A 17,997-nucleotide genomic window follows, 5' to 3' on the forward strand; every position below is an offset into this window, starting at 1 on the left:
ACAGCCAAGCAATGATAGATCGACATACCAAATGTTAAAAACCACGCATCACGAGGGGTAAACTGCCCCGCCGATTGAGAAATATCGCGCACACAGCCCCCGTCGTTCAAGTGTAGCCGCGTTCAACACCAAGTAAGGGCGTGCATGTGCATACACCGGCAACAAGCATCCTCAGCGCGAGGTCCGTTTGCTCATATATAATTCTGGGGCCCGCCGTTCGCGCAGTACAGATCACGACGTCACGTGCCCCACATAATGACCCTTGATTTCTCCACGTTCTCCGTGCTCTAGACCCAGAAGCAGCTACACACTTGCGCATCTCCACGGTCTAGGCTATTGAGGCTGAGTACATAAGCCAATAAACTGTGGCGCGGGCGGACTTCTGATTGGTTCCAGCGTATGTAGGTAGAAAGGGTAGATGACGTCTTGTTTGTGAGGGTCGCGTGTGCCGCCCGCTTATCAACGCAAGCAGCTGTTGCTGGGCAAGGCTTGGCCTATGACGATGTATAATGCGTGTGAAAAACAAACATAGGGAGCCCCGTTCTGTCGCTGCTGCTACTACTACATCCCACGCGAAAAACTCCATTCATTACGACGAAAAACCAAGTATGAGCGTTAACATTATTGACGTTGGTGTCAGCAGGGTGCGTTGTGTGTTCCTTGCATGCTTCTTCCCGCTCTTCTAGATGCCGGTTCTTCCGAGCTGAGACCGAGATCTATCTCTCTTTACTAACGTTGTTCTTCCCCACAGATTCTGGGTGCGAGAGAAGATCAAGAAGACCGTTATGTTACTTTGACGCCGGGTTCAATCAAAGCTCGGAAAGAACTCGCTGTCTTTGCCGTATATGATGGACAGTAAGCAGCGTCACACAAAATCCCAAATGTTGTGGCTTGTAAGCTAACGACTGGGTCGCAGTGGGGGTACAGAAACAGTAAACCATGTTGCAGAGCATCTGCATACACACCTGGAACAGCACATCGCCATCCAAAAGCCGTCCAATGTAGCCGAGTATAAGCACGCGATACAAGGAGCTCTGCTGGCTGTCGACCGCGATCTAGACCACGCCAACCTAGACGGGGGCTCAACCGTGTCTCTCGTTCTCATCGACACAAAGCAGAGCTTGCTCATACAAGCGAACCTAGGAGACAGCCACGTCTTCTTCGCAGACCACGAGCCCCAATCCCCACAATCGCTATCACCCCAGTCCCCCACGCGCGTCGACTCCGGCGTCAGCTCCAGCGGCTGGAACGTCGAAGCCCTCAGCGAAGAACACGCACCCGACAGCCCGCTGGAGAAACGACGAGTAGAAAATGCCGGCGGCGAGATCAACTACCGCTCCGGCATCGCCCGCATCGGCGGCGTGAGCATGTCGCGCGCCCTCGGCGATTTAGACTACAAGAAACCGCGCGTGAACCGCCTAGCAGGCCACGACCTCTCCGACCTCATCGGCGTAGAAACCGGTCTCGCACCAGGAAAAACCGCAGTCCACGACCTCGTCTCCAACAAAGCGCATTTCACCACCCGCACCCTGCACGGCCAGTCGCTCATCCTCCTCGCGTCTGACGGCGTGGGCTCGGCGAAGGAGGCGGAGGAGTGCACACGGCTGGCGGTGGATGCGTGGCAATCTGGAAAGGAAGCCAAGGAGATTGCGGAGGAGTTGACGTCGAGGGAGGGGCAGATGAAGGGCGCGGATAATTGTACTGTGCTTGTTGTTGTGCTGGATACGGAGAGTAAGGGGAGGAGGAGTATAGATAGTGGGAGAAGGAGTATGGATATTGGGATGGAGGGGGGTGGGTCGAGGAGGAGGCGGAGGTCGAGTATTGCTAGCTTGAAGGACTGGATACGGGATCGTTAGGTGACGGTTCGACGGGGCGCGGCTAGGTGGTGTGGGAAGTGGGGAAAAGTTTGGTCGGATTGATGGGGAAGAGGGGTTATGAAGGCTTGATCGGCCTGGTGCGATGCAGCAAAGGCGTTTTGGGTGAGGCGGGTGTACGCCTCATGGTTCTTTTTTTCAACTGATCTATCAATATATCCATATGGCAAAGAGTATGCTAGAGTGTGAATAGTAGCACTCTATGATCACAATTTTTGCTCATAACTCTTGTGTATCTGCAAAGTTCTGTCCGTATCTCAGCCTTCGGGACGTCTTTCTCAGCATTATCGATACCGAGAGTCGAGCAATGAATCACCACCTCAACAACAAGATTTAATCAAAGACTTCATTGTTATCGCTGCATGCCGCGCTAGTGCGCTATTCGCTCAGTCCTTTCAACCATCGCTAGTACGACTAAACGTATCAACTGGTTTCAACTACTACCATGAAAAGCGTTGAACATCGAGGGGGTATATCCATGCATGCCAGGTCAAGCTCCTAAACGCCCAGAATAAGTCTCTGGAATACAACCAGAGCCATCGCTCCCATGTTGGGTATTCAAGGAATCCCATCATTTCAGAGTATTCTCCTTTGAACAAGCCAAGTCTGCGCCACCTAACCCTTCCGTCCCTTTGCCATCTCAATACCTAGCATCAGCGGATCCTCATCAACAGTCCAAGTCTGAGCATCAAGCCTCGCCCGCTTCTCCTCGCGCGTCTCACCGAATGCCTCAGCCCTCTTACCAGTCTTCTTGGTACTCTGCATGAGCTCCACGGACACAGGAGTGCCAACGCGCGAACCGCCAACCGCAGGCGTAGGCAGCGAAGTATCAGTAAGAGCAGGCGGAGAAGTAACCTCATCATCAGCGTCGATCTCGTTCAGCCTCCGCTGCGCCTCTTCGCGCTCCTGCGACCAGATGTCATGCTGATCCTTATACTGCTTCTCCATATTCGCGAACCAGTCTTTCTGCTCCGCGCTCTCCTCGCCTGACTCGACGCAAGTGGGACATTTGATGTAGAAGCCACCGGTTGTGTGCTGCTCGCCCATGAGCTCGAATTCGGGGAGGGTGTCGCCGATTAGCTCGGTTTCGTCCCAGTCTAGACAGTCCTCGCAGAAGCCTTGTGGACACCAGCGGCAACGGAAGATGAGACCGCCGGCGTCGTTGGTGGTTTTGCCGCAGTCGGTGCAGTTGTGTTGGGAACAGTAGAAGCCGGCGAAGCCCTTCACTTTGGCTTTGTACTGGGAATCGAGACAGTCGTAATGGTAAGCACGGGGGCAGCTCTTGCACTCAATCAGGTGTCCAGCATCTGCGTCTTCGAAGCAGCCGAGACAGTGGTCTTCATGGGTGATTTCGCGGCGCTTCTCGCGGACTGGTTCAGCGAGGCGGGGATCTTTGCCTGCGAATGTTGGCACCGCTTCCCAGTCACCACAGTTCATGGACTCTTTGTTGATAGCGAAGCCGTCAACCATGACGGTAGTGTTCTTTCCCTTGCGGCGATCCTCGCGAGTGATGGTGTCTGGAAGGATGTTTGCGGCGGATGTGTTGGCCTTCCAGGTGGTGTCAAGCTGGCGTTGATGACGCTTGCCTTCGAACACGGCGCATTCAACTCTCTCCATGGTAGAAAGCCATTTGTCCTCATCGACTTCAGAGTGTGTCGCTGAGTCGGTCAAATCGGCAGGGGCATCGCGGCACTTCGACATCATAGTCTCCAGATCCCAAGATACCATCTCTTTGACATCGATTTCCGGATGCGATAGTGCCTGGGCGCCTCGCCGTACAAGCGTCTTGAGCTGCGTGGCATCCATCTGTGGCAAGTCTTCACTCAGAGACGGACGTCCGGCTTTCTTCGTATCGGCCATCTGCTTGCCATGCACGCTCTGCATCGACTCGGTGATCTTTGCCGAGAGGTAAAGCTTCTTGCGAATACGACCCATCATTTGCTCTTCGACAGTACCCTGGGTACAGAGCTTGTAGATAGTCACCTTCTTGGTTTGCCCAATGCGATGAGCTCGGGCCTCGGCCTGGAGTGTGATCTGCGGATTCCAGTCTTCGTCAAGGAAGATGACATCCTGAGCGCTCGTGAGGTTGATACCCAGGCCGCCAGCGCGGGTCGAGAGTAGCATGACCTTGTAATTGGAGTCTTTTTGGTTGAAAAGGCGGATATCCAAGTTACGCCGAGCTCGAGCTGTGCTACCGTCCAGACGAAGAGACTTGAAGCGCTCTCCGTGGTTGCTGATGAGAGACAAGAGATCTTCACAATAGTCGAGCGTGCGAGTGAAGCCAGAGAATATAAGGACCTTCTTGCCTTCGTTGAAAACCGTGTGCTTGAGAAGCTTCTCCAAAAGGATGAACTTGCCGGATGCGCGAATGATGTGGTCGCTGAGGTAGTAGGGATCGGGCGAGACACCGGGGAGTAAGTACGGATGCGAGCAGCACTTGCGTAACTGCATGACAAGGTTCATCAGCTTCTTCCAGGCGCCCTTGTTGGTGTCGGTGTCGGTCTGCTCCTTGGCGACGGCTTCTTGCAAGATTTTGGTGGTTTCCTCCCAATCAGCTTCGGCACCGCCAGCGCTGACCACCTTGTCCACTTTCTCCATCTTTGCCAATAGCTTGTTCTCTTCGATGTCTTGCTCGATAGCGGCCTTCTCTTTGGATTTGCCATCAGCAAAGAGCTCGTCGAGCATACCATCGTCCATACGTGTCAGCAGACGGGTGTACCAGAACTTCTGCATGGGAGTCAAAGGAACATATAGCAAGATTTCTTCCTTGGGCGGTAGGCCGAGGTTGACTGAAGGAGAGTCCTTCATACGTCGCAACATGATGAGTTCGAGCAAGCGGCGAGCGTCTGTCATGGTTTGCTTGTTCGCTTTGCCCTTGCTGAGATCGAAAGACTCCTTGAAAAGTGTCTCGGTCTTGTCATCGAAGACGTTAGGGTACAGCCATGTCAGAAGCGACCACATCTCGACCAAGTTGTTCTGAAGTGGTGTTCCAGTCAGGATGAGACGATACTCGGCACTGATGCTCTTGAGGGCTGTGGAGATCTGGGTGACACTGCTCTTGATCTTGTGTCCTTCATCCAAGACGACATAGCGCCAGGCGAAGCTGTGCTTGAACCATGATTGCTCAGCTTGGAAAGTCTCGTATGTCGTGACGACAATCTTATAGTTGTCGGATTGCTGATCGTTGGAGGTGAGCTTGGCCGCCTTTCGGCCAGCCTTGCGCGAGGCTTTCCGATCTTTCGCACGCGAGGTTTCATTGCCCTTCATGTCCTCCATGCCAGCTATGACGCGCTTCAAGCGGGTTCGCTCGGTGACGGCGCCGTGGAAGCGCATGACCTTGAGTTGTGGTACCCATCGCTGGGCCTCGGTGACCCACGAGTTGAGCACACTGAGGGGGCATATGACGAGATAAGGCCGAAGCTCTTCTGACGTGACACCGTTCTTCTCGTCCAGCTCTTCAAGATACTGGAACAGCGATAATGTCTGTAGCGTCTTTCCGAGACCCATCTCGTCGCCGAGTATACCAGAAAAACCGTTGTTGTAGAGATGGACCAAGTATGACAGACCAGATAGTTGGTATGGCTTCATTACAGCGGTGACGCCTTTGGGTTGCTCCGAGAGCTCTTCGTACTCGACAATGGGCTGCGCATCGCCCTGAGCGACAAGCTTCGCGACCTGGTTGTTCTTAGGCAGAAGTGGGAGGAAAAGGTCTTTGTTGGCGACGAGGAAGCTGTTCGCTCTCGCTTTGGTCTTCTTAGCAATGTCATCGCGGAGACGAGCACGAGCGGTGTCGAGGTTGGGCGGCGGCCGGGCTGACTTGCGACGAGGTGGTGACGGGGTGGGCATGGTGTCGGACTCCAGGATGGTGCTCTTCCTGTCGCGCGTGCTCCGGCGAAGTCCACCGGACTGTTGGCGCTCCTTCTTACGCTTCTCCATCTTCAGTTCCTCGGTGTAGGCCGAGATTCTGGCGCTTGTCTTGCGGTTCGGGCGAGCTGATGGGGCGAGTTCGTCTTCGCTGGTTCCCGCGTTGGCGCCAGCTCGTCTTGTGGAGGCGCGAGGGTACTTGTCGGCGACGGTCCTGGGCTTGTGGTCAGGCGTGGATGGCGAGGCTTCGTTTGCGGATGAGTCGGAGGCGACGTAGTTTGGCGTTGGCTGCGCGCGCAGGCTGCGTTTGTTGTCGCTAGTCTCGTCTTGCTTGGCCGCCTGCTGCGAAGAGATGCGTCGTCTCTTGGTGGCCGATTGGGCTGAGCTCTCGGAGCCAAACTGCGCCAGGAGGTCTTCGTAGATGCCACCTCGTTTCTTCGGAGTGATGGGCTGGGGCGAACCCAGGGTGATGACCGGATGTCCCGCCATGGCGACGAATGTGGGGTATCTTGTAGGCAAATGTTGCGCAGTGAATGTAAATTGGCCAGGGGTGTACAGTACAACGGAATTGACAGAGAAGTGTTGTCGCAGGGCAAAGAGGGACAAAGCACAGCAAGAAAAGTCTGAGACAAGGCCGGTGACGGTGAGGATGAAATGAAACGACGCAGCGTGCCCAAAGGAGCGTGATAAGACGACTGGGCGTCTTCACGGTGAAGTGAAGTGAAGCGTCGCCGCATCGCCAGGCGCGGAGGCGATACGTCGATTGCGGCCGACGCGTCCTAGCGCGACTTGCAGGCGTTCCTTCCGGAACCGTTCCGAGCTATCAAGTCTATCCAACGCCGCGACCTCCACACGTCGACATTTCGCGAACCAAGTCCCCACGCCCGCGCATCTGGCGCACCACCCTCGACCACCATGGCGCAACAGCCCATGACGCCCTTCTTCCCCATCTTCGCCTCCAAGTCGGATGGGCAGCACATCGTCAACCTCAAAGGCCGGCCGCTCAGAAATGGCCCGACCGAGGAACAGCTCAACACGTCGCCCAACGACCAGGGCCAGCGCGACTTCTACCGCCTCATCGAGAAGGAAGACCCCAAGCACCAGGACTGGCGCAAGAAACTGGGCGGCATGCTCCTGCGCGAGATCGGAGGGAAGCAGTTCGAAGGTATGGCTATGCGAGGCGCATTCGCTGCAGCGCACTAACATGTGACAGATCGGTGGCAGCAATGCATTCTGTGGGAGCTGCCCGAGAACTACGTCCTATACGAGCACATCAAGACCAAGGCAGACGGCCAGCTGAAGACAGTCAAGAACCACTCGGGCGGCGGCCACGACAGACAAGACGCCTATCTCTATGGATACCCCAAAGGCCCCAAGAAGCGCTTCAGGAGCCCCGTCGAGTTCTTCCCCCATCTCCTGTGGCTGTGCACCGACGAGAACAGCGACATGGCCAACTGCACGTGCAAGATGTGCTCACCCGCCGGCGACGTCGAGAAGCCCCAGGTCAAGGTCGAAGTCAAGCAAGAACAGCCTGCACCCATCAAGCGCGAAAACAGCTCCAGCGGCGCTATACCAAACACAAACGTCACAGGGCGCAACCCCATAGTGCAAATCCCTGCCCGAAGGTCATCGACCGGTGCGCCTATCCCAAGTCCCATCGTCAAGCCCTCTACGCCCGTTGCCGGTCCCAGGCCTACCCCCACACCCGCCGCTGCACAGATCAGAGCTCCCCCGACATTGCAGTCAACACCTCTCCCCCAGCCACGATCCATCGAACAACAAGCCGACTTGTCATACAACAAATTCCTCTGCCGGAGCGGCGAGGTGGTGTGGTTCTTCCGTCCCAAGACGTCAGCCTGGGGCCTGGGACTGGTGGTGCGAAGATGGGCTACCAAAGAGGTGCCTATGAGCAGGGCATACCTGATCCAGCCTCTGTCGCATCCTTTCGAATCGCCTCCACAAGAACTCGTGCAAACCGATGACCATGTCAAGCCCTGGCTCGCCTGGTCTGCACCCAGCTGCACCTTCCCCTTCCTACAGCAGAACCCCCAATTCGAATATCACAACACGGATTGGAGAGCACTCATTAGTGGACAGGGAGGCGAGGGCATAGCGTCTGTCGACGCGTCTATATTAGCTGCAAAAGCCATCGATACCACGTATACACTCTTCGAGTGCCTCAAGACGAACAAGGACGACAAGGGAAACGAAGTGCGACAGTATAACGGCATGTATCTGGGCGCCGAGAAGATCTGGAGAGGCGAGGCTGTCCGTCTGCGCATAGGGGCCACTGGAACCGATCTCATGGTCGTGACCGACATTATCGAGCAAGTCCTTGTCAACCCGCCCACCACCAAAGTCATTGCCATAGGCGATGTCTACAGCTACGCCACGTTGGATGCTCCAGACGCAAACCTTCCCCCCAAACCACCCCAACAGAACAACAACATCCCATCGCGCATGGTCCACGACATGGTATGGCGAAACCGCATGCTCGTACCCCTCACCCGCACCGCAGCCTGGTGGAAGCTCATCCAGCCAGCCTACAAGATCGACATCGACGACATCAAAGGCCGTTGGTACGAGACAAGTCTCGTCTTCCAAGAGCCCTTTGCCAAAGCAGTCAAGAACGGCGAGGGCGGAAACGGTATCTGGATGAACTCGCGTGGCGATGCAACGGGCAAGGGCAAAGGAGCCAGTGTGGCGCAGCCCGACCGTATCGGTGCCTTTGGAGCCTCTGTGCCCAAGGGGACCCGCGTTGTCGAGGGTCTGGATCCTCCGAGCCAGCCTATGGGGCAACAGCAGCAGTCGCACGATGGAATGGATATTAATATGGGTGGCGGTAATATGGCAGATCCGTTTTCTATCGACGAGTTCATGCATGTTGATCATTTGGGCGACGATGCGGGGATGGAGTATGGTGGGAATAACAACTACACTTTCTAGTGGGAGATTTCGCTTCGTAGCAGAAGGCATAGCATGGCGTATTTGGGCGTGAGGGTCATTTTGCATCTCAAAAGCATTTCGGGATAGGGTAAACGCATTTTTTCTGTTCGTATGGGAGATACCCAGGTCGTCGTTCGACTATATGTAAATTATCGCTAGCTCGGTGACTGCAGGTATTCAATGTAGTACAGCCCATGCTGAACAAAGCGCGAGCCGACAACAAGCCTATGCACATGACTCATCCAACCACAAGATACGTACCTGAAACCTTCAAGGGCGCCCCTGTTATTGTGAATGAATTCCAATTATGACGACGTAGTCATGGGTCATAAGCGCGAACACCCAGTGTCAGCCTTCACAGACCGTTGTAGCATAGAAACACGCAGGACTTCCCCAGCATAACTCCGTATTCTCAAAGGATTAACAAGCAAAACTACTTAAATCGGTCATGTCTATCACGCCAGAAGGAGTAGAGCAGTGGCAGCCGCCCACTGAGTCACTAGGCAGAGTTCCTTTGGTCACCCGGGGAACAAGCTGTGGTAAATCCGTCCAAGGCGATTTCCCACTCGATCAGGTCGTCATTGACAGTATGTATCATACATCTCACTGCGTAATATATCTAGGTAGCTACTAATCGTAGAGCAGAACTACCTCTCGGTACTCAAGTCCACAGCTGCAACAGACACGGCGCATCAAAATGGACAGTCACCGCAAAGATAGAAACCACACGCGCAGACGCCCCACCAAAATCATACTTCCTGAAGGTACTTACAACCTCCTGGCGATAAAAAGGTACTCTGGTAGCAACCCAGCTAACGCTCATAAAGTGCGCAGATGGCGACCAAGGCAAAGCCATGCTCAAAGGCGAATACAACTCAATGTGTGCCCTCTACAAAGCCGCACCCACCTTCGTTCCCGAGCCCCTTGCATACGGCCAACTCAACGTCTCAACCCCAGACTCCTACTTCTTCCTCTGCGCCTTCCTAGACATGGACACCACCCAACCCCCCAACCCAGAACAACTATGCAAGAAACTCACCACACTCCACCTCTCCAGCGCGCCACCAACCGGACAATTCGGTTTCCACATAAACACCTGCCAAGGCAACCTACCCCAGCAAACAGCCTGGCAAGACACTTGGAAAGACTTCTTCATCCAGCTCCTCGCCGGCGCCATGAACCTCAATCACTCCATCAACTGGCCCTGGAAAGACCTGCAGGAATGCACCGATCGCCTAATCACGCACGTCGTACCAGCCCTCCTCAACCCCCTCACAGACAACGGCCGCACCATAAAACCCAGCTTAATCCACGGCGACCTCTGGGACGGCAACATCGGCACCGACACCACAACAGGCGAAATCTACGCCTTCGACGCCTGTGCATACTATGCGCACCATGAGATGGAGATTGCGATCTGGCGCGGGGATCCTAGTAAGATTTTGGGTCGGCAAGAGTATACGGATGCGTATGTGAAGATTATGGGGAAGAGTGAGCCGGTCGAGGGGTTTGAGGATAGAGGAAAGCTTTACTGTGCTTATATGAACTTGCATGCGAGTGCTTGTCATGGGGGAGATAGGTTTAGGGAGAAGTAAGTTTGTGTTGGAGGGAGGGATGGGAGGGCTTGTTGCTGACTTGATGGTGGTGCAGATCTTATGGGATTATGAAGGATTTGATTGGGAGATATGGGGAGTAGGATGGAGGGCAGGAGGGTGTGCTTTAAGGAGGTGGGCCGAATAGGTGGCTTGTTTGTGTAAAGATTCATGCGAAGGCGCGCTGTATGTCTTCTTTGGTACAAGGTACTACTACTACTACGTCTATTCCAGCCCGGTTGGTATACGATGTGATTGCGATGGAGGGCTTTGATGTTGTTCGCTGGGGTGTCCGGCGTGTCACCGCAGTACTGTAATTGTGTGTGGTGACTCAGCGCAAATCGGGATCAGTCCGTAGTTCGAGCCAAATCCGCGCTCTAGTCTTTGTGCTGTGTGTCTTCTGTAGTGTGGAGGGTTATGAAGTTTGTGCACAGGCCTCTCGGCTGTTGTGTTATCCGATGTCTTGGCGCCGGACTTTTTCCCGATGTCTTTGCACCGAGCTCATCCCCGATGTCTTTGCACCAAGTTCTTCCGCGATATCTTTGCATCGGCGGCATGTCTTTGCATGCGTACTAAACGCCCTGAACTTTGTCCAGTGGCTTCTCGAGCTGTCTGGCGGTGTTGTTTGGAGTACCTCCCGTTGTCTTTGCATCGGGGAAAGAGAGAAGTATCGCATCTCCAAGAACCTCTTTGCATCGGGCGGCCCTCGCCGATGTCTTTGCATCAGCTTTTTCTCATCTGCTTTCCGCCTCCGCATCAACGACGCGTTCGACGCGTTGCTATACGAGTCTTTCATATGTACCGGAAGAGTCTCTGCTGTTGTGTAGCGTGGCGACTCTGGTGACGTGTGTCGCTGCTGCCAGTGGGATGAAGTACCCAATGCCTCCGGTTTCGACTTGCTACATCCGGCATCTGCGTGTAGCTGCTTCATTTGCAGGTTCATCACCTCCCACTCCACCGATTTCGATGTTTGCAATTCGTCAATTTGCTACCTGGTCTCTCAGGTCTCGTCGTCGGTCGTTTCGTCATCAACCATGATGACGTCTTCTCGGTAATCTCGCTTCATCCAGACCTGTGGAATTGTCAGTACTCGGTATCGACTATCATAGAGGGGTCAACACTCACGCTGTGATCCTCTACAGGCATGTCGGAAAACATCTCTTTGACAACCTTGTGACCCGGAAGCGCGTCGAATGATCGGGCACGTCGCTTGCGGGCTACCTCTGCCCTTGCGCGAGGTCTCTGCCTTGGGCTTTGCGATTGCTTCTGGTCTCCCCTGTCCTCCTTGGCCGTGCCATATGCGCTATCATTGCTGTCGTTGGGCGCCACCCAAGGAACATTCCCATCGATCTTCCTCCGCTTGCTTGAGTACGCTTTGGAGAGCTGAACTTCCCAAGTGTCGACATTTTCGTCTATCTTCTTCCGTTTGCTTGAGTCCCCCCTTGTGGAATGGCTCTCCCAAGGATCGACGTTCACTTTCGATGTCGCGAATTTGAACTCAGAAGGCTGCATGATTTCTGGGCCCTCAGGCATCTGCAGCCACTCCTTCACCACTTCGTGATCACGAGTATCGCTCATATATCCAGTGTCTTCTGGATCCGGACCTTCACCCGCCACTGAAAGGAAGCCAGACTCCTGGTCCCATGAGTTGCAGTCATGGACCCCTGCTTCTTTCGCCTCAAGTCGGGCTTTCTTCAGCCATTCTTCCCCTACCGTCAAGTAGTAACGGAGATGTCCCCCCGTTTTGAGGAAGGCTGCACCGAATCTCTGTTCTGCATCCCCTCTACTCAAGTGTGGGTTGCTCGAGCAGAAATTATCCAGCTTTTCATCAAACGTCTTGTAGTGCTGTTCGAACTTTTCTTTCCTCTCCCAATAACTCTTCTCACATCGCTCAAGCTTCTTGATGGCCTGCTCAATCCTATCCCACTCTTCTTTGGAACTTTTGACATACGGATCTTGGTGGGGAAGTGCTTCTCCGGTCTCGTGTTCGATTCCGACTTCTTGCACTTCATCGACTGTCCGACCATCAGCATCGACATCATTTCCTGGTTCAGCCATACCCTGCACCTCTTGCGGGTCTTCGAAGTGGATAGCAGAATAACTCGTTATGATGGATGGCGAGCCACCCCTGTCTTCCACTAGCGGGTCCAACGATACATCATGGTTGTCAGCAGTGATGTTGATGGACTGGGTCTCGGCTTGCTGATCAGGACAGCCATCGTCGAGAACAATGCTACGGACGTCGGGTTGCGAAGCCTCTACAGGCTGGGTACGGATGGGAGAGTTGCCGCTTTCGATTCTTTGGGCGGCGCCTGGCGAATTGTTCGACTGAACATTGTTCACTTCTGGTATATTACTGTCTTGCTGTATCAGGGCTTGTCCGTGCTCCTGTATCTGGTCCACCACTTCTTCCTGGACGATATCATGCCCATGCTGCTCTGATATGATAGGATCACCCTTCTCCTTTGGCAAAAGAAACGTATCCTGGAGCTCCATCACGACTTCAGCAAATAAGCAAAGATTCTTATCGCGTTCCTTCGTAAGCGATTTGACCAATCTTTGCATCTCTCGTTTGGTCTTCATCGCTGCGTCGCGCTCGCGCGAGAAGACCTTCAGGCAACGTTGCTGGGCTTTCGTTTCTCCACTGCCACTCGGATGTTGCATCCGATGATTTATCCTCTCGATAGCCGCCTCTTTGCATTGGATTGTCGACCGGGCGTCTTTTTCGTTCAACTTCACCATCGCGATATCCGCTTTGATCGAGTCCGACTTGGACCGGAGCTCCAGCATTGTTTCGTATTTGCTTCTTCCAGACTGGACGGAGGTGATCAGAAGCTGGGTAGGCAATGACGACATGTCGATTTTAGATAAGATTGACTGTCCTCCAGCGCCATCACCGGTACGTCCATTATCGCGGGGAATGTTGCCTTCGCAGTGACGGAGGAGAGGAATATAGCCCGCTACCGCCCTGTACAGGCTTATCGCGGTCTTTAAAACACCCTGAGTGGTAGACATGTTCAGGAGTTTGTGGTATAATGTAAGCCGGATGTCGAGTAAAAGCGTCGATCGTCAAATTACGAAAGTCGCCACGTTTGGATGTCTTATTCTCGACGAGTTTGATATTAAGGCGAGAAAGTTGTTGTAGGACAGAGGATTACGGAGAGAGTGCGCAGATTCGACTACGTAGAATACTTTACAGGCTAGGTGAGCGTGGAATGTGCGCGGTGTCCCTCCGCCGCCCTATTCACTATGCAACGCCAAGAATTCGCTCATAGGCAAGCTGTTGCCATTTCCGAGAGCGACACGATACCACACGACCGAAGTAGCTCCAGCGATACCCCCTAGTACATGAACACAGCGAGCTAACTGTTTGCCATATCAGCGCAGAATCCTACACTGCGGAAGTCCAATATCCAGCGCCGACCAATCTAAGCGCTCGCTACTTCAGGCGGCTCTACCAGCGGCGTATACCCTCTCTCAGAACTTTGTCACGACGTCTGCTCCGCAATCGCGCATCGACAGTCAAGCGCGCCAATGATGTTATCTGCACGAGAAGTCTCTGGGCCTGAACAAACCGGCGGGCCCCGGCGGAGAGAATCCCAGGAAACACGATGGAACAATCACGCCCCTGTCGACAAGGATAATTACAAGAGGGGCACAATTGTGAACTTCCCTCATGTGGTCCTTTGCGAAGCGAATGGTCCCAATGCTGTCCAGACGCAGTTTGGCTGGTTTTGTTTCAAGACGAGATACGGTATCGTCATCGACAACACCACCGAACTTGAGGTCCTAAAGCTCGGCACTTCCGGAGGACGCGGACCATTATCGAAGCCCATACAAGTCCGCGTGGATTGCTTCGGTCTCAAGAAAGCAGAAGATGCAGAATTCTACTGCTGGGACGAAGAGCTGGGTAGTAAGGTCGCGTGCACCCCAGAAAAAGGCGTCTATGACATAGAAGTAGGTTGCCCATACCAACCCAAGACGGGCGCCTTTGGAAATGTCTTAGACGTTATTCCCCTCCCACACGACTCCCGTATCCAAGTTTGCGGGGAGATCGGAGAAGACGTCCTCAACGCGATTCTAAAGAAGCGCAATCGAAGACTACTACAGAAACAAAGCACGAGCACCCCCAAGGACATGTGGATTGAGGAATTGGAGGCACGCCTTGACAAGGACAAGCACACTCACCAAGATGCAGACGACAAGACCCGCCCGGAGCAGACGAAGCAGGATCAGCAGCCTAGTCAAAATCGCCAACAGGGTGCTCAGCTTCAGGTATATCTTCGAATATTAGTAGTTGTCGAGGTCAAAGCTCACAATGTTCTAGGACCAAGGTCTACAAGGACGAAGTGTTCATGGAGTCACTCGGCGCCGAGCTCCTGACAGTGACACTACAATGAGGACAGCCCCTACCAAGCGCGCAAAGACCGATATCAGCATGCTCACACCCGCCCCCGCGATTCGAGACAGCAGCCAGGCCGAAGCAATCAACGGGCAGCGCAACAGTTCGCGATGGCGCGGCCCGTCTTACCAGCTTCCGCCTGACCGCGTTAACGGAGCTCGACGCTTTACAGGACCTGGTAGCAACGACGGTAGCAACCGCCCCCCGCAAAATGCTCCACGACAACCACGCCGAGGCAACTCACGCCCTATTCGACGGTCCTCTGGGAGCCATGGAAACATCATTGAGGATCAGGCGCGAGCCAATGGACGTCCAGAGCCGGCCCCAGGCAACGATGATCGAAGCACCGAGACCCGGCGTAGGCGCAACAGTGGCACCGATGATCGGTATGGTAATGATACCTAGAGAGCACGGATAAGGCCTACAGACTGTCTTGGTCTTCATAGTCCCGAGAAACACAAAGGTCGAAAGAAAGCGGGATTTTTTCCTTACACCAAACTGGTATTCCTGGCTCTGGAGCTCTGAGAGATTCCATGCGATACCCATCCAAGGCGCTATATACCCATCAAATTTATGTCCACACGATCGCTAACCTGAGTTAAGTGTACTACCCGCTGATCTGATTTGACTCTAGTCCTCGGTGTCCTTCAAGTCACTGCACTGCCATCTGCTCAACATGCTCCTGAAGCTACTAGCCTGATAAGGTCTAGCGCTTGCTCGGGCGCCTCACTGTTCATTGGTCAGACTCTCAATCGTGCAAGCCACAGACATCTGCACAGCCCACGCAGTCAGCAACATGCTGGCACGCGCATCTTCCCCGCTTACATTCAATATGCTGTATTAATTCCTTATCGCGATCACCACAAACCTTACATAGTCCCCAGGTCTTTCCAAGGCTTGATCGTACGCCAAGTCTACTTTGTCTGCTGCATGGTGCCTTGGTAGGTGACACGGGTGCTTGTCGCGCATACATGACACGTACTAACATGTTAGTTCGAGGTGCAAGGCAGCCGTAGAGCAAACATGTCTTCCGCAGCCAACTCGACGACTGCCGACTACGAATACCAGCCGTTAGACTATGCGACACAGCAGATACGTCTTGTCACGCTCCTGGATCCGCTGGAGAACGACGATACTATACGCCTGGATATCGACGTCTTCGAAATCTCAAAAGCCCCGCCGTATACAGCCTTATCCTATGTCTGGGGTCCACCATCAAGCAATGCCATCTACATCGCGGACGGAAGGCTGGAGATCCGAGACAATCTTTTCAGATTTCTCACTGAATTCCGGAAATGCCGCGACAAGACGCCCTCAGATCAATATCTGTGGATTGATCAGATATGCATTAACCAGTGGACTATTTCGGAGCGCAACCATCAGGTGCAGATGATGAGCGATATCTACAGCAAAGCTACGTCAGTTATTGCTTGGTTGGGCGACGGATCTGAGAAAGCCTGCGCGCCGCCCGAACTTCTCGCCGAACGCGGATGCGGTAAGTTCGATAACATGTACGATGCTGCATGTGCATGGAAGGATGTTGGAGAACAAGCAGCGTTGGCTTATATCCTTCACAATGAATACTTCGGAAGACTTTGGATTGTACAAGAGTTCATACTAGCGAGGCAGATCAGGGTCCTTGTGAAAGGCGTCTGGCTTGTGAATGACACACGTGGATGGGAGTGTCGATTCGAAACCCTCGATCACTATCTCTGGCACTCCGTACCCAAAGCCTCGTATAATATCATCTGCAAGAGTTCTTTGCGAAGAACCGGTGGATTCACACATTTCGACATATCCGCCGCACTGGAAAATTATATCGACAATGGATGTGCAGATCCGCTCGACAAAATCTACGGTTTACTCGGTCTTGTTCGTGTTGATCAGCGCGTCACAGTCGATTATGAGAAGTCGATCGATCAACTCTTCATGGACGTCGCTCTAGCCGTACTTCGACATCAATGTCTCGAGGGATTAGCGGCAGATACACTTGAAAATAGAGTTTTCTCGGTGTGTTGGCAAACTGCTCTTGCGATGGACATTACATGGGCCCAGAAGAACAACTTTGATTATCAATTTTATGGAATATGTCAAAGTAATAGACTGGGACGATTTTGTGGTCATGCTTGTCCGATCACCGCAATAGGCCTTGAAAAGGCCGCAATGACTGGTTGCAAGGTAGATCGGTTTTGGTTTGACTTCCAAGGGACAAGACATTCCATTCACTGCACAGATGAAATACCGAAATTGGTAGATGATACGATGAGACTGCTGATAGAGGACTGGAAAAAGTATGTTCCTCGAGATCATGTAGATGAGACGTCATAACTGTGCTTGCACGGTCGTCTTGCGATAGTAAACCGAGTACATCTTTACAAGACCATCGACGTATAATGGGCTACAAGTCTATTTAAGTTCTGATGAAGAGCTGATTGATGCGACACTAATAGGTGAAGTGTCAGCTCTACGCATCAACATGACAGCGATATTGCATCTCTTGCCGTAATTTGACCTAAACTTCCATTGTGTAATCTTGGAGCAGTGTGCTTGCACTATGATCATGATGTTTCGCTGGCCTCCTTTCTTTCACTGTAGTCAAAGCAGTTACATAACGTCCTCTGCCACTTTCCTCCTCATTATGCAACCTATTGCCCGCCGCCTACTAAAGACCAACATCGATATACAGCGAACCAGTAGCCCATAAAAGCGCAGCAATACCAATGAACATGTCTCAACGACCCAACATCGAGCTTTCCGGCATCGCACCCCAACGCACAGGCGTCCCCGCCGACCACATCGACCCCAACCACCCCTACTTCCCCCATGACGACGAAGCCCAACTGCCCCCACGTCCATTCTATCAACGACACTCATTTTTCACCAAGAAGAGATTTCTTATCCCCACTTGCACTATACTCATCACAGCCCTACTCATCGCCGCCCTACTCGGCGGCATCAAGATCGGCCTATCAAGATGTCCTCACGAGCCACCTCCGGTCTACCAAACGACTACTGTTACATCCACACCAGTACACACAACGCAAGATCCAACGACTATGACAACAACGATCGGTGCGACGCCTACGAAGACGGTGCCGTTTGAAGCGCCGGTTCGACAGACGCCGGTGAAGCCTGTGGAAAGTATTTGCAGTGAGAAGGGTAGTTGGCCTTCTGTAGAGGAGTGCAGAGGGAATTGCTTCGCAGATGGGAAGTTCGAGCGGGCGATGTGTGTACCATGGACGGGAGGATTTACGTGTAGGATCTGTTCGTCTGCGCATGCGTAGGCTTTGAACTTTAGTGACAGCAGCAGAGTTGACGC

The 17,997-nt window shown here is 53.4% G+C and overlaps 6 protein-coding genes across 6 annotated transcripts; 4 read left to right on the forward strand and 2 right to left on the reverse strand.

Moving 5' to 3' along the window:
* Window positions 1-608: 608 nt before the first annotated feature.
* J4E88_006920 (uncharacterized protein) lies at window positions 609-1,856 on the forward strand (the record flags this gene model as incomplete). Its single annotated transcript, XM_049400542.1, has 3 exons — window positions 609-644; window positions 752-855; window positions 917-1,856. 3 exons carry the CDS (start codon window positions 609-611, stop codon window positions 1,854-1,856), a joined length of 1,080 nt encoding a protein of 359 aa, XP_049253490.1.
* Window positions 1,857-2,489: 633 nt separating this feature from the next.
* On the reverse strand, window positions 2,490-6,227 carry J4E88_006921 (uncharacterized protein; the record flags this gene model as incomplete). Its single annotated transcript, XM_049400543.1, has 1 exon — window positions 2,490-6,227. The coding sequence occupies one exon, from the start codon at window positions 6,225-6,227 to the stop codon at window positions 2,490-2,492; it is 3,738 nt and encodes a 1,245-aa protein (XP_049253491.1).
* A 426-nt stretch (window positions 6,228-6,653) lies between these two features.
* On the forward strand, window positions 6,654-8,684 carry J4E88_006922 (uncharacterized protein; the record flags this gene model as incomplete). Its single annotated transcript, XM_049400544.1, has 2 exons — window positions 6,654-6,903; window positions 6,952-8,684. The coding sequence occupies 2 exons, from the start codon at window positions 6,654-6,656 to the stop codon at window positions 8,682-8,684; spliced, it is 1,983 nt and encodes a 660-aa protein (XP_049253492.1).
* A 448-nt stretch (window positions 8,685-9,132) lies between these two features.
* J4E88_006923 (uncharacterized protein) lies at window positions 9,133-10,279 on the forward strand (the record flags this gene model as incomplete). The annotated part of the gene is made up of 3 exons (XM_049400545.1): window positions 9,133-9,271; window positions 9,330-9,448; window positions 9,512-10,279. The coding sequence occupies 3 exons, from the start codon at window positions 9,133-9,135 to the stop codon at window positions 10,277-10,279; spliced, it is 1,026 nt and encodes a 341-aa protein (XP_049253493.1).
* A 997-nt stretch (window positions 10,280-11,276) lies between these two features.
* Window positions 11,277-13,185, reverse strand: J4E88_006924 (uncharacterized protein; the record flags this gene model as incomplete). Its single annotated transcript, XM_049400546.1, has 3 exons — window positions 11,277-11,348; window positions 11,402-13,111; window positions 13,180-13,185. The coding sequence occupies 3 exons, from the start codon at window positions 13,183-13,185 to the stop codon at window positions 11,277-11,279; spliced, it is 1,788 nt and encodes a 595-aa protein (XP_049253494.1).
* Window positions 13,186-13,810: 625 nt separating this feature from the next.
* On the forward strand, window positions 13,811-16,656 carry J4E88_006925 (uncharacterized protein; the record flags this gene model as incomplete). The annotated part of the gene is made up of 6 exons (XM_049400547.1): window positions 13,811-14,551; window positions 14,604-15,064; window positions 15,592-15,619; window positions 15,672-16,173; window positions 16,516-16,550; window positions 16,624-16,656. The coding sequence occupies 6 exons, from the start codon at window positions 13,811-13,813 to the stop codon at window positions 16,654-16,656; spliced, it is 1,800 nt and encodes a 599-aa protein (XP_049253495.1).
* Window positions 16,657-17,997: the final 1,341 nt, after the last annotated feature.

The sequence above is a fragment of the Alternaria novae-zelandiae genome, assembly GCF_023758075.1.
Source record: "Alternaria novae-zelandiae strain BMP 2774 chromosome Unknown scaffold_14, whole genome shotgun sequence".
Classification (NCBI taxonomy): Eukaryota; Fungi; Ascomycota; class Dothideomycetes; order Pleosporales; family Pleosporaceae; genus Alternaria; species Alternaria novae-zelandiae.